The sequence below is a fragment of the Periophthalmus magnuspinnatus genome, chromosome 5 (assembly GCF_009829125.3).
Source record: "Periophthalmus magnuspinnatus isolate fPerMag1 chromosome 5, fPerMag1.2.pri, whole genome shotgun sequence".
In the NCBI taxonomy this organism is placed as follows: Eukaryota; Metazoa; Chordata; class Actinopteri; order Gobiiformes; family Gobiidae; genus Periophthalmus; species Periophthalmus magnuspinnatus.
Genome location: NC_047130.1, coordinates 18,076,731 through 18,092,971, shown reverse-complemented (window position 1 = coordinate 18,092,971; position 16,241 = coordinate 18,076,731). Strand labels below are relative to the sequence as shown.

The following is a 16,241-nucleotide window of genomic DNA, read 5'->3' as shown; positions in this document are numbered from 1 at the left end:
ATGAGGAGACTTTGGAAAGACAATTGACAAACTGCCCTGAATATGAAGCTCTCCATCTGTGCAGGGCAGAACGTTTTTATAAGAATGTGCACCTGTAATGAACTCATACATCAGTTATGTCTCAAACGTAAAGCAGCACAGTGTAACTTTCTAGATGTTTCACATCACCTGCAGGATTCCACAGAAACAAAGTTACTGCAATCCTTTGGAACATTCTCCATGCAGACAGGGGCACTGCCATACTCTGGAAGAATATAGGCAAAGGAACAATGTTTCCATGGAAACTCGCAGGAGGAGTTCCTCTTCCAGTCCAAGCAAGAGTCAGGTTTGTGGAGATGCGAGCCAGCTCAGAGTATGGATACATGTTTTTCTATTTTTCATTGCTATGAAAAAGCTTTTATTTTATTCTGGCAAAAAAAGTTGCATAGTGGGGCTTCTAAAGGGAATAAACAAATAAGAATGATGATGTATTTTGTATTTTACAGGTGCCTTTCTAGACTCAAGGTTTCACAATAAGAAAGACAGAAAAATCCATTAACACAGCAGTACAGTTAGCAGCATTTGTGAGAGGTAGGCTTTACGAATGAGTGAGTGAGATTTTAATGTAATGACACAACCACACAAACCCAAAATGTTCTGACCAGCACAGCAGCAGACCTATAGACCTATAGAGTTACTTTGCCTGTGTAATATATTCCGCCTGTGTGTGCTGTCATCATGGACGGAGCAGGTAACTCCAGAGGAAATGGCTTCTCCAGACTTCCATCCGCAGCTGTGGCTCCTCCCAAACTCCGCTGCTCAAATTCCAGCCCACCTCCGGGACTGTGCTTCAGCCTCTGCCTCCTCTAAAACCCCTCTGTCTGTGTCTCATCTCCCCTCAGCCCTCTGTCCACGCGGGACGTCCCAAAATGAGACCCTCACTGCTGCTCCTGCTGCTGAGTCTAGCCTGCCTCGCCAACACTCAACACCAGGCTCTCATAGACTACTTAGAGAGACGGCTGCTGGCCATAGAGGTAAGAACACCCTCCAAAGTCTCTGTCCAGTCCAGGTTTAGTTCTGTTCTAGTCCGGGTCTGATCCCAGGACTCCAGCCAGGGCAGGACCAATCAAACACAGATGTGGAGAATCTGAGGGAATTTGCTAGAAAGTGCCACAGTTGTAAAACAGTCTTGTAAATGTGGAGTGATCATTATGTGGGATTAGCTGAAAACACAAATCATTATATTTTACATACTTTTGTTTTTCTTTTGGCCAGTTTTAAAGAAAGACAAGTTGTTTTTTACAATATTACAAGATACAGAATCTTAAAGTGCATCTTAAAGTTCTCATGTTTTTCTAATTCTGACTCAGTTTGATGGAATAGCTCCTGTGGTAAATATTCATAGTAGTTTTACATTAGTTAAGTGGCCGGTTGTGAAGAAAAGTTTAGAAGAAAAGTACAAAAATACAGGAAGTAGCACTGAGTTCTAAAACACAGTCTTTCTTAATTATGTCATCAAAAAACTCCAAAGTGCAGGGACAATTTACACACAGGGAAGCCACTTTTCTGGCACTTTGAACATTCACGTAACAAAATAAAAGTGCTGACGTTTATTTCTATGAGTCTAATTATGACTATTATGTAATTTAGACATGTTTTGTCCCTTGTTTACATTATGGTTGCTAGGTAACAACTAGAATTACCTTTACGTGTGTCATATCTGCTGCGTGTGTCCAACCAGGACGTAAAATTATAATTATTACTTATTATATGATACTATTTTTTAAATTATAGATACATTTTTCAGCCAAGTTTATATAATATTCAAAATAATTACAATTTTTATGTTATTTATTTTGAATATTGTAAAGAGTAAAGAAAGTACATTCCTAAAAAGACTGCTAGAAATACTGTGCTACTGTGCTACTATTGCGAACAGCTACTCCTCATTATGTGCTGTCAATCAACACAAAACAGATTGGAATTTCATTTGGAATTTCACTGGGAATTTTTAAATGTGTCTTTAATTAAAAAAATCACTACATCCTCCTGAATAATTAGCTGCAGCACTTGGGCTAACATAGATTTATTTACTTTTTTGGTATAATTTTGTAATACGTCTCTATTTTATTTTATAGCAGCTAATAAACTGCTAAAGATCTTAAACGTAGTATAACTTGTTACAGGTATATGAGTAGTGTATCCTCTTTTAACATAGTCTTGTTTTCTTTTATATTATAATGTGTAAATGTGCACACATTAGGCCCATGTACAGTACAGGTGCTGTATGAGGCTCTTGTTCACTGTTTGGACTTGTTTCTCTTCATAATCTCGTCTGAATGGCTCATTCTTCACGGATCATCGCTGAAGAAATGTTTTTCCTTCAGGAGGAAGGTGAGAGGTCTGAAGCTCCCCACAAAGACGCAGCTTTGAAGGTTCAAAAATACTGAGGAAATAGAGTGGAATATGACACCAGCCGTTTGTGAATGGGCTTTAAGCGTTTACATTGTGCATATTTTAAGCTTTGTAAACTTGGATTTCTCTGCCGTCCTGTGTCGTCATAGTACTAACAGTTTAAACTTGATTTCAATAGGTCTGTTGTTTAGTCGATGGAGTCTTGATCAACATATTGATCTAAAATGGCTTAATAATAGAAACAGTACATTTACTTCCTTTTCAAAACTGCAGAACTGAGAAGCCCCGCCTCTTCATAATGGTATTCTCTCTAACAAGCAATGCACTTTTTTTTCTTGTTGGAAGTTTTTTGAATAATTGTAAGATAAGTACGGAGCAGTGGGTGGAGATAGGGTGTAGGTGAAAACTGAAATTTTCTGAACAATCAACCCTTATACACAGGACAATACAGGATTATTCAAATATGCATAAATCAATAGAAATACATCATTACTTTGGGTAAATTAGTGATGAGGGAACACTGTAATGTTATAAAAAATATAACATGATTAAAAGTTTAACAATGTTTATTTTACATAATGTGTCCTCTTTAAAGGTCCTATATTATGCTAAATTGACTCGTGTGAACTTTTAGCCATGTTATACTGTTGCTACCTCCTCAAAAACAGACTTGGGGTTGCGTTTTGTTTTATTCACACATGTCTGAGTAACTCTTTATTATTAGTCTGCCTACATCTCCAGAGCTCAAAATGCTCTGTTCCACTTTTTGATGTCATGAAATGGTAATATTCAAGTTAACAGCTCCTTTTACCTTTTGTTCAGTCGAGATTGGCAATTCCAGGTCTGAAATTATCCAAATCTAGTGAAGGTGTATGGAGTTTAAAAGCGTAGTGGAGCACTTCCTGTATTACCACATGATGACATCACAAGGTGGAACAGAGAATTTTCCATTTGAGAAAATAACTCTACCTAAATATGCAGGGTTTGTGTGTTAAATATGTGTGAATGAAACAAAACACAACTCCAGGTGTGTTTGTGGTGAGGAAACAACATTAGAACATAGATTAAGAAATAGTATAATATGTCCCCTTTTAAGTATCTCTCTTTTATCTATCATTAAGCTTCCCAATAGAACACTGAATCAGCTTTAAAAAGTTGTCACCAAGAGCGCATGTGGACACCTTAGTTCGTAGAAGAATTTGAAATAGAAAATTGAAAACCGTTTGTTGTTGTTGTAAATGACCCCAGGGTTAAAAGTACATGTTGTCAGATCGGAGCAGACTCCTCTCTGTATTAAAGGCTCTGATCTGGGCGGATTCACCACATCTGTCCCTGGTTGTTTCTGGGACACAGCTCCTTCTCATTACGTTCTGTCTATTTACACTCATACAAACGGCTGATTACAGTTTTCCAGAGCAGTTCACTCAGACTTTTTCCTTTGCGCTGAAAAGAGCTCACATTACGATTCACAGGAGCAGCTTCGGTTTGATATGTGTGTAAAGCTGCTGCCACTGCAAAAATAAACCACAATACACAGAGGTTGGCAGATGAATCCACACTATCAGCATTGTACTGCGCTGTTGTGTCTTTGAGCAAGCCAGTTCCACATCTTGCCTACGTTAGTATTAGTGTGATTGTGTGGGGTCATGGTGGCACAGACGGACAAGTGCAGCTGTGGGACTACTGAAAAACGCTTTGAGTTTGAAAATATTTATTTACTATTCCGTATAAGGATGAGTGCTGCACTGGTCATTATAAATGCAAAGTGCACATCAAAAGATTCATAACCCCTGAGTGTTCTGTAGTAGTCCTGACACAAAGGCCCATTCTGAAAATCCTGGGACCCTCGACCTGTATCTCCATTTCTCTAAGTGATGATAATGCACTGGAGTTATATAGTGTCTTGACACCTATTATACAATCCAATACAGCACATTACCTGAGACTTGAGTATAATTGAGTTTAACACTGACCCTCTCCTCTATCTTTGTATTTCTCAGGACCGCATCTCACTGTGGCAGGAGCAGACGGCGCGTTATGCCTCAGACCTGCGAGAGCTGAAGGTGCAGATGGTGTCTCAGTTGGAGGCCTTGGACAAAGAGAAGGAGGGGCTGAGGATCCACCTGGACTCTGTGGGGACCAGGGTGGACCGCGTGGAGCGAGAGCTGGACTATCTGGAGACTCAGACCGGAGCACAGCCCTGTGTCGACGTCGACGACAAACTCATCGAGCAACAAGTGTCTCTAGTGCAGGAGAAACACAAGAACAAGTACTACCAGCTCTCAGGTGGGACAGAAAGTTTTGCTGCTTTTATATAGTGTTTCTTTACATCGCCTTAGTCATTCACTCCACACTCGGCGGTGGTAATCTGTGCCATCGGCCCCTCTGACCACCACCAGTGATTCACACACACATCACATTTGTACCAGGCAATTTGGGTAAGTGTCTTGCCAAATACTAACCAGACCCAACCCTGCTTAACTTCTGAAGGTGCTGTGGCCGCATGAAGTAAATAGGTTGGTTTACATGACACCACAACTTTCTAAACTGAGCATTGTGGGCAGACTTAACGTTCAGTGTCTTCTCTGTCAAAAACAAACTCACAAAGGTTTTAAACTACACTTTTGTATTAAATCGCAACAGGTCTGCTTTAATTTGGACAAATCAGTTGCTGACTATCTACGTACAGACCAACAGTTACCACAATAATAATAAAACCTAGATTGACTTATTATTTCCCGCACATAATTCCTGTGTTAATGGGATATTTCTAATGCTAACCATGTTTACAACTGTAGCTAGCAGCCAAAACAGGTAGACAAGTTAAATAACATCTATGTATTGTCTTAAAAAAGAACCTAATGTTAAAAGAAGCCAAAATGAATGTTTTTGGATTACAGACCTGTAACCATGTGTTTTTCTCCTCAGACTGCACTGACATGATCTCCAGCATCAAAGCCATGAAGATCCTGAAGCGTGTGGGCGGGCCTAAGGGAGTCTGGACCAAAGACACAGGCCTAAACTCGGGTAAAATTTATATATTCAACAGCACTGATCAAGACACTGTTTACGAGTTCAGTTCTGTGCAAGACTTCACCCGCTCCACTGGTTTAACCCTGTCCAAAAAACTAAAACTCCCCATGGCTTTCAAAGGAACTGGCCAGGTCGTTTACAAGAATTTCGCCTACTATGTGAGCGAAACGGAAGATAAAATTGTTAAGTTTGACTTGACTAGCGCTCTGATGACGGACAGCGCAATTTTACCATTTCAAGACTTCATTCCCGTGTACACCTTAAATTCTGAAACGCTCATCGACTTGGCAGTGGACGAAGAGGGGCTTTGGGCGATCTATGCCACGAGACAAGCTGATCAGTATATTTCTTTAGCTAAAATGGATGTGAAATCGTTGGATATAGAGCAGATGTGGGACACGAACTGCCCGAGGGAGAATGCGGAGGCCGGGTTTGTGATCTGTGGGACTCTTTATGTGGTTTATAACACGCAGACGCCAGGACGATCCAGAGTGCAGTGCGTTTTCGATGTGAACGGACTCGTGAGCAGTGATGAAGCGCCGCTTGTTTATTTCCCCAAACGCTACGGAGCACACGCCAGTCTTAAGTACAACCCACAGGAGGCGCTGCTGTACGCGTGGGATGATGGGTACCAGATCCTCTACAAACTGGAGCTAAAGAAAAAACTAGAGATTTAAAACTGTTACACATTAAAGCCAAGGAAACATGCTGCAAAATTCTATGTGGAAATGCAGTTGGAAACCACATAACAGTTTTGCATTCATGTATATTTAAATAAATGAATGATTCTCAACTCAGTCTATGACCTCCTATAGAGGGCGCCAGAGGTGTCAGGGAGTCCTGTTCTGAAGTTGAAATCATCTGTATAAATAAAGGTTTATAAAGTCCATATGACCAAATGAAAAATGGAATTTAGAAAAGCAAGAAGTGTATTTTAACTAATAAAAGTTTATAGTAAACACAGATGTAAAGTTCGTCATGGAGCGAATTTTTGTTTAGACTGTGTTTAGATTCTGTTTAAAGACTTCCTGAAGTGTTGCTTCTCTGAGCTGCAGCAGAAGCTAGCTGGCTAGCACCATGAACTCTGACACAGCACGGAAATGTGTGAAATGAAATAGAACAAGGATATTTACATAAAGTCAATAAATTATACTCTTTTCACTTCACTTTTCTGTTTGTTTGATACTTTTATGTCCAAAAATGACTGCATATCAATTCAATGCAGTACCATGTTTTGGGAAAACTAAAATAAACAAAGCAAAAATATGATAAAATGTTTAGTTGTGTGAAGCTAAAATATTTTAGGTTTTTAGGCCTTCACTGTAACAAATACATGACATCTTATTCTATGCAAGTAGTCAGTTATTGTTACTGTATTTAATAGATTCTTTTTCCAGACCAAGGTTTAGTTTGCGTTCATACCTTCCTCAGAGTGGTCATGCGATGTTGCTGTGACGTGTCCATTCACCTGATTTAAACAGGTTTTGCTACTGTCTTCTTACTGATGGAGGCAGGACAGCACCTGCCCACAGGACATTAAACTGGGATAAGGGGGTCTTTTTACTCTCACACACCTGGGATACTGCCCTGAAGAAGTTGGTGCTGTCATGCTGCACAAAAGAACTCACTGTAATTTATCATTTCACTGACCCCTTGTGGCCCGTGTACCACTTTTAAAAAAAATATATCTACCAAACACCTTGAATTGCCCTGAATGTAGTTATCACGCCTTTTACAGTTATTTAAACAAGTTTATTTTTTTCAAACTGTAAATAACATTTATAAAACTGTTAAAATTTATGGAGTGAGAAGTTTTCAACGACTTCAACTCCAGTAAAATCACTTCGGGAACGTTGGAGAGTCACAAATATGTACAGGAAAAACTGTGGAAAAATGACGCAACGGCACAAAACGCTGCCAGGAAACAGCCGAGCCAGAGTCGGGACTAACTACAGAAAGGTGCCACTTTGAGAAATCTTCATGTACAAGTTTAATTTATATAAGGCATTAAAAGAAATGAAAATACTCCATTTGGGGAGCCGCCATCTTGGAAAGGTCTAGATCACTATATTATTCTATAGAACTATTGAGAAACTGGACATCCTTTCAAAGTTTTCCGTCTATGAGTGACTTTGTAAACTGCTTTATAAAAATTTGACTTTCAAGTTATTTCATTGATTTTAAAGTCCCTGTACTCAATTTATTTCATGTATTTGAACAAAAATGGTCTTGCCCCATATATCGTATAAGCAAAATAGGTACTGTCTGCATCTAATTATAAAGCGTTATGTTGTCTGATAATCAGGAAGTGCTGCACGTTAGTATGCTAGTTGTTGTTAGCTTTACCGTCACGGCAAAACTCTGAAAGTTGTAAAAAGCACTAATAAACTCATCAATTAGCATGCTCAGAATGCATAAAGTAAGTGAGGAATAACTCTGAATTACTGCAAACCGTTTAAAATGAAATAGTGCTGTTTTTCACATTTTCAAAACAGTAAAAATCAGGTACAGCGACTTTAAATTCAAAAATGTTACACTAAAAAGGTAGTCCATGTTTAATCCGGATTTTTGTCTTGTTTAAGTGAATACTATGCCAAAAAATATATGAAAAAATAAATGATATATGAAAAAGTGTTCAATTTCACAATAGAATATGGCTTCTATCTTTATCATTACTTGGATATTCTGCGTTTTTAGAGGTTTAGACTTCCCATTGGCTTTGATATTTGCACTATCCCTTAACCTTAACTAACCAACATCTACACTAATACATCTGAACTAATAAAGATTTCATTTAAAGGTGCACTATGGAGCTTTTCTGGCGGAGGCTGTCAAATGCTTGGCTCTATAGATATGCAAGCTCTAGAATGTTCCGCAGCATGGCATTAAATGTATCCATCTTGCAAAATGCCAGTACAGGCTCAAAAATAACTTGACAAACACGCATTGTTACTGTGAGCAGGGTCACCTCTCCACAGATCTGACCTGTAACTTGGGCTGGTGGCATCACACGTCTGCTCATCGCCATTGCTATAAATACATTCAATGCCATACTGTGGGTTATTTTAAACTAAGCGGTAGCAGTAGTTACATAATGCACCTTCAGGTTCACTAAACTACAAATGTAATCCATATCAAAGACGGCACTTGCTGGAAAAACAGTGAGAAATATTCTCAAAACTGGAGAGACAAAATCCACAAAATGCTGGACCGCTGGAGTGGTCAGTTTTGGTCCGGATTGACAGAGGGTCTTGGGTTCTTAAACTGGTCCGTGTAGCTCAAACTTTTGGGATTAAAGCTCAGTTTTGTTGTTGTTTTGTTGAGTTCAGAGTCTGAGGTGCGGCACTGGCATTGTTACGTCTCTGAAAAAGCGGTGTACCAGAGCGTTCTTGGCAGATATCCTCTTGTTGGGGTCATAGGTCAACATTTCCTGAAAAATAAACAGTTTTAAGTCCATTAGCGATCATGAACTATCTACAGCCCTTTACAAAACAGCGCATACAGGTCATCTCTTCTCATTAGGCTCTTATTTGGGTTGCCAGGTCCTAGGACAAAATCCAGTTGGTTCAAACCTAAAAAGGACTCAGCTCAGTGAGTGAATTCTGGAGGCTCTGAGCTTTCCCCTGAGGCACGGCTTGTCCATATACTGAGAATGAGAAAAACTTCTATGTGTTCAGAGACAAGACACTGGCAACCCAGCTTCAGCTGTGATTTAAGTACCTTTTTTAAAACAGTAGGAGGCTTTATACTGTAGATTTAATGCACGTACCTGTTGTTATCTGCACTTCTGCCCCAAACAAAAATAATACAGTTAATGCCTAAATTATGTGAAGCGACTTTCCACAGGTTTGTACTCGTATGTGGCACAAGTGATCCAATATTCAGTTTATTTAATACTCATTTTGGAGTATAAATATACTTACTGCTGATAAAAAAGCTGATAAGAGATTAGATATAGTTACTTTTATATGTTTATGACAAAACCACAGGCATAATTTGTATTATCATTTTTGTTCAGGGAGTTTTTAGACAATGGGGGTAGAAAACAGACAATGGGAGGGACACTATAGTCTCCGCCTAATGATACTCTGCAGTGACATCACACTGTGGGTGTTCTGCTTGCATCTGTATGGTGGAGTTTTCTTCTTCCCACTCCTTTCCGAGCTTATACAAGAACAAATTTGTGAAATGTGCTTTAAGTGTACCTGATATATGTGCTCGAAATAAATAAATAAATAAATGAAATGATGTACAAAACATTTTGACACAAGAAAAAATACAAAATGGATTTAAACTGCAGATTTTCAGGGGTCTGATCTGTCTGGGCCTTCATGGTCCTGTTTAGGATTTGGTTTTCAACAAAAAGATTAGAGTGACTAACTGAAAAACTGTTAATGCTAACTAGCCTTGTGACTGAAAATGACTAAATCAGTTCTTTTTGGTTAGACTGAGTTAAAACAATGCTAAGACTAACGTCTAACTTATTCAACAGAGATTCTGACAGAGAAATGCCTCCAGTTAGCTTCACACCCTCAGCGAATGTTGCTGCAAATGATCAATTAATGGAAAATACTGCTCAGTTTACTGGTTAGGAGAAAAATCCACTTACTCCAAGCAGTTCCCTTCCGTCCTCGTCCAGCAGAGGCACCACTTTGGCCAGATCCTGCCGCGCCCATTTGGGAAACGAGGGTTTGTAGTCAGGCATCGAGGTCACTCCGGGCCACACCGTCTCGTCCGGAGTCCCCAAAGTCCGGAAAATCCTGAACAGCTGATCTATCTCCGAGTCTCCTGGGAACAAGGCCCTCCTGGTAATCTGAGGCAGGGCACAGGGGAGGTTAGATTATGTGTACATGTTCAACTTCTACAAGTCGATGATGTTGTAACCTTAGATAGAGGGCAGGGGCCTGTATGACTCTATGGGAGACTGGCTCCATTAATCTTATGGGCTTCAGTCAACTAAACTGATAATGATCACATCTTTGGAGTTGATAAAATGGCACCACTTTCTGAAGCTACTGACAAAAAATATATTCACTTTCTTTACTTATGCTGACAGAGACAGCATTGACCTTTGTGTTAGTTTTTGATTCATGTGAAAAGGCCCAGAAATTACAGATATTAATCATAAACCAGGTCAAAACATCTGCTATCTAACAGTTAAAACAGCAAATTACATAATTCTGACTGATTATGGGCAATAACTAAAAATGTAAAGTGCAGTTAACCATTTCAGCAAAGATGCAGCCAAGGCTCCAGATGTCGACAGCTGTGGAGTAATATTTACACCCGAGGAGGATCTCAGGAGCTCTGTACCACAGGGTCACCACCTGGAGAAAAGGAAAGAGGTTATAACAATGAACCTTTACAATAATCATTTAACCAGGATAAAAACACTGGGCACTAACACTGGAAAAAAGTGAATTTTCTGTCAGAATTTTATTTGAGAAACCATGTGTATAAAACATCTTCTGTTTATTTGTTTTGGGGTTTTTTTTTGTTGGTTTTTTTTATAAGAATGCACTTCTGCTGTATCGGTGGTAACAATTCAACACAAAAAATGTCTTCAAGTTCTGCTGATGTCACTTGGTGTATATTCAGGGAGACGCTAATAGTGGTGTGTTCATCTGTGACTTTATGATGAGTACATTTTTAATCAATCACCCATCACTGATTTGAGCTTTGACCTACAAAATGTGTAGTTAAGAGTTAGTCTTAGAAAACATTTATGGAAATTTGTCACCACCAAAATGAATAGGTATTTTTGTGATTATTAAAAAATAAAGAAATCATATTTATACAGTCATGTGTCCATTTCTATTTGCAGTACATGATTCATGATTTTACACGACATCAGCAGCTGTTCATTTCAGACCCTCCCAGCTGCCCTCTTCACCTCGTGTGTGTATGTGCGCACAGGGACCCCAAAAGCTCGGGCCAAACCGAAGTCGGCCAGTTTGATTTCTCCCTGAGCGTTGATGAGCAGGTTCTGAGGCTTCAGGTCTCTGTGCAGGACTCTGTGAGAATGACAGAACGCCAGGCCCTGCAGCAGCTGGAACAGGTAACTCTGCAACGGAGAGACAAAGACATGTTAACAGTCTGCATGAGGAGGAACAGGCATTTATACAGGAGAGATGAGTAACTAGGGCTGTAGTTGACTTAAGAAACTCTTGGCAGACTAAAGAGATATCCTGCTGGTCGATTAGTCAACTAAAAAGGCAGTAGTATAGAGACAGTTGAGAGCTTTTGTCACACTAAGTATCTTTATGTATCTGAGCTGATCTGCACTCACAAGATTACACCTCCAGGGGGAGTTCATGCTAAAACAACTATTCGGCATGGATGAATGCATCACCTTCATGTAGTAATTTTATCTTTTCATAAATGCTGCATAAATAATAATAATAATAATAATAATAATAATAAAAGCTAATTCGCTCACCTACTGACCCTTCTGTTGTTGTCTCATATAAATCCTTTAATTTAAATAAAATAATTATTCGACTAAGACACCATCAAGTAAATGGAGTAAAGGCCCAAAGCCCTACAAGCTCAATCTGCACAGGGAACCCCAAACATTAATACAGGGAAGGGAAAACTCTACATGAAGAACTGGAGGTAGGAGTAAAATGTCATGATATTTATTTATAGAGTTAGGAGTATAAACATAACTTTAAGCACAGGCTCTCTCAATTAGGTTTGAATGCCTTTTTTTAATATAATAGTGAAGGATTACAACTGTTTAAAAAAAAAAAAAAAAAGATGTACAATGACACCAAGTCTGTGGTACCAAGTCATCCAAATATTTATTTTTTGTTCTTGTTGCTGCAAACTCGTTGTGAAGTTATGGTTAATATTAATGAAAAAGTGTAACTGACCTTGACCAGAGGCAGAGGGATCCCTGTGACTGAGGAAGAGTCCATGAACTTCTTCAGATCCTGATGAAGAAACTCAAACACCAGGTAAAGTTTGTTCTCTGTGTGGATCACATCTCGAAGCCTGAAAAACACACATTTAACATGAAGTTCTAAACCAGTTCAATCTGTAAAATATTTAACAAGAACGGCCTCTCTGATGGATTAAATAAGATGGACAGGATTGGACATTATTCCATCTTTATTAAAATGTGCAACACTGATTCAAGGTCCACCACCTGCTCTGTCCATCCATGAATATGTTACTTCTTTCCTGGAATGTTCCATAGTATAGCGTTATACTTATCAATCCTCATGAAGACAAGAAAGTAGGTGACCCCACAGAGCCAAGTTACAGGTCAGATCTACAGAAAGGCAACCCCAGACATAGTAAGAATGCATTCATTATTTTTTTTTAGCAAGTAGCAATTAATAACCAACACTGAGAAACATTTCAGGCAAAGCAGAAACATCTCCATGGAGGCAAGCAGGTGGCAGACCCTATCCAAAAGGTATATTACAAAATGAAATGTTACCGATATTAAGTGTGTTTTACAAACTGTTCAGAAAGTCTCCAGTCCTCTAGAACATAAAGACATCAGTGCCCCACTTTACACTTTGATTAAAACAGAATATTTACGGAAAAAAATAAACCTCACTCTATAGTATATGGAGACTACACTTGTCGCATAAAAGCAAAACTTACTTGACAATATTGGGGTGGCTGAGCTCTTTGAGGAGAGAGATTTCTCTTATTGCGGTGCTGGGGACGCCTTCTGTTTCCCTGAAAGAATCACATTCACTTTTATTACAAAACAAGAAAAAAGAATGAGACGGATTTAGTTTGTGTCAAATGTGTAGCTAAGTCTAATTGAAAAATTGGTAAAATAAACTGAACAAACTTTAAAAACAACTCTCCAGATGTGACATAAGAATTAAGTAATAAACAAAAATTAAGTAATAAACAAAATAAACAAAAATTAAGTAATAAATAAAAACTGAATACCTTTTATCTCTAAACTTTTAACTAAATCATAACAAAACCAGGACAATGCATTCATCTGTTTGAGCAGGACTCAACCAGATGAACCTAATAACTAGTGTAGGAGTCATTTGCCCATTTTTGTTTGTTCTAAGATTTGTGTATTATTTTTTTTTATGTGAAATTAGATGTGGGGAGATAATTTGCATGTTTAATACATATTTTACTATCTGAATATGTCTTTGCGAGGGTCTTTCGTCTAATTTTCCATTTACAATAGCATCTTTACTGTTTCTGGTTTAGTCTGTGGGGCACCTAGGGTACATAGGTGGGTGGAATAGATAGACCAGAATGCACCTGGGTGGGCCTATGTTTTTTATAAATTGGCAGGAGAGCAGCAAGTAAACCTGACAGTGTAATCTTTGTTTTTTCGGCTCACGTGGGATTAAATCTATGAAAATGCATATCTGGACCTGTGCATTGATTTTGTTGTGTTTTCCTGGGTTAAACCACGTCCCCATGATCCCAAAGTGATTATGTGAGTCATGTTTAGGTCGAAGTTTACTCACTGCTTTTGTTTTGCTTTCATTGAGAACTAGTCTAAGGAAGAATAATACGTTTTTAGATCTGTCTTAAATATTTTAACTTTGGACCAATTTAACAAATACAGGATCAAATTGCAAAGAAACAGATCAGTAAGAAACCCAAGACTGCATTACACATCCATATGGAACTTAAAAACGAACAGATGGCCAAAACAAAGACTCTTTTGTACAAATGGAAATCAACGGAAAGTGAATCCATCCAGCAAAATCATAGACGAGACAATGAAACACTACATGGTTAATTAAAAAGCTAAATTTGGCTGCATTTAGTTGAATACTGAGCAGATTTTTAATTGTGAAACTCAAAGGCGTAACTCACGTATCAAGTCTGATTTTCTTCAACGCGACAGTTTCACCGGTCACTTTGTTCTTTGCCTTATAAACCACTCCGTACGTGCCTTCTCCAATCTTTTCCACTTTCTGAAACGTATCCATTTGTTAAAAGTTCAAAATAAAATAACTTTCTGTTTTGTTGTTCCCTGCTTAGCCCCTGCTCTGATTCTTTGTGCGGGATGAAGCTAACGCTGGATCGGCAAACGGAACAGAGAAACCGGGCATAAAACTCAACTTAATCGCGACATTCCGACCCGGTAAAGCTGGAGAAATGAGTCCGACGTTTGACCTCTTCAGTCGGTCAGGATTTAGGTAAATATACGCCTTTAAATCATTTGTTTACGGTAGTTTTTGGGGACGTGGGTTAGCGAGGTGTTTCTGGAGCTGAAAACAACACACTGGTCTTTCCCGCGTTACCACAGAGGCGTTTGATTGTGTGACCGAGGCAGTCCGTTAGAACCGGGCGGGTACAGTTTTCTATCCGTTTTTCACAATTATTAAAGCTATTATTTTCACTAAACATCGTTAAGGAATATATATAGAACTGCTAAGTTGAGAATTGTCCCTACTTGTGAATAAAACTGTGAAAATTAAAGCTAACAGTAGTCGGAAATGGAAAAACGTTACTGAATAAGAAAGGATATAAGGATATAATGGATATAATGAAACGTACCTCGCTGGAAACGTAGGGTGACCTTATACGTAAACGACTTTTACGTAAACGTACGCACACCAAATCAGGCAAAGAGTTTTTTGCCCTACTTTTTTATTTAATTTTGATAAACTTTTCAGGCTTTTAAAACTATATACGAATTTATAATGCATCGGGAAGAAGTAAAACAAAAACAAAACAAAACAAAAACAAACAACTTGTGACCCAGATTCTTAATAATAATAGTTTTGGTTTGGTTTCAGTATTAAGCTCTATGATTTCAACTGACAAATTATCAAGTCTGGGCTAAAGGATTTGCGTTATAAGAATACATGCATGCACCAACTGACAGACTGTTCCCTTTAGTTTTTCATGAATGAAATTTACAGAGAGCACAACTCTGCCCTCTGGTGGCACTTGTATTGACTCGCAATGTTTGATATCTTTCCTCAATATTGCTAAGTAACATGTTCCACTCCCAAATCATACAATATTTATTCACATTTATTTTCAGAATACGTATTTTTTGTAAAAAGCTGTTATGAATGCAATGCGAGTAGTTCGAGGTCTAAAGATGCTTGATTTGCATGTACTTTCCTTTCTACTACTTTGCCTATGCTCTTACAAATACGCTTCTTTAAATGCTGCTAGTACTACTACTGCTGCTACTACAACTAATACTATGATTATTAGTTGATAACTACTACTACTATTACTATTACTACTACTACTACTACATCAGCTTAATGTCTTAGTTTTGCTGGTTCCTATATAAAAATTATACTAAATGCAATCCCTATATTTCATAGTTTGAGGTCTAAAGGTTCTTGAGTTGTTAAATGTATGTAGGCTTCTTCTGTTTTCCACTAGGCCAGCTATAACATGCCTACTACTACTACTACTACTACTACTACTACTACTACTACTACTACTACTACTACAAATTAGGCCTGAAATATGGAACTGTGATGTTTCTGACAGTTATTGCAATTGGATTTTCTATTTGAGTTTTAATAATAGGATTTTATTCAAAGTTCACATTTTAAACACGTCCAGAAGAATTAATGAAAATATTGACTGAAATATGGCCTGCCAAACTAATACAAGAATCACATTTCAGAACATGTTTATACAGATCTAAACTACAAGGTTGGCCATTGTTATGCAGAATAAGACCCCATGGAGACAGGGAGGGCATCTGACACACAGGGACATTTCAGAACATGTTTGTGCAGATCTAAACTACAGGGTTAGCAGTTTTTATGCAGAATAAAATGTGACATTTTTTGTTTGTGGAGGAAATTATGGTAAAAATGTCAGCCTTCACGATT

The 16,241-nt window shown here is 38.3% G+C and overlaps 2 protein-coding genes across 2 annotated transcripts; one reads left to right on the top strand and one right to left on the bottom strand.

The window, feature by feature from the left end:
- The first annotated feature begins 834 nt into the window (after positions 1-834).
- LOC117371148 (olfactomedin-like protein 3A) lies at positions 835-6,215 on the top strand. Its single transcript, XM_033966773.2, has 3 exons — positions 835-1,013; positions 4,395-4,680; positions 5,323-6,215. Exons 1-3 carry the CDS (start codon positions 909-911, stop codon positions 6,102-6,104), a joined length of 1,173 nt encoding a protein of 390 aa, XP_033822664.1. The 5' UTR covers positions 835-908; the 3' UTR covers positions 6,105-6,215.
- Positions 6,216-7,157: 942 nt separating this feature from the next.
- On the bottom strand, positions 7,158-14,668 carry LOC117371149 (cyclin-dependent kinase 2). Its single transcript, XM_033966774.2, has 7 exons — positions 14,245-14,668; positions 13,045-13,122; positions 12,303-12,423; positions 11,321-11,491; positions 10,653-10,754; positions 10,037-10,240; positions 7,158-8,857 (listed from the first exon to the last, which is right to left on the bottom strand). The coding sequence occupies exons 1-7, from the start codon at positions 14,358-14,360 to the stop codon at positions 8,753-8,755; spliced, it is 897 nt and encodes a 298-aa protein (XP_033822665.1). The 5' UTR covers positions 14,361-14,668; the 3' UTR covers positions 7,158-8,752.
- Between the last annotated feature and the right edge of the window lie 1,573 nt (positions 14,669-16,241).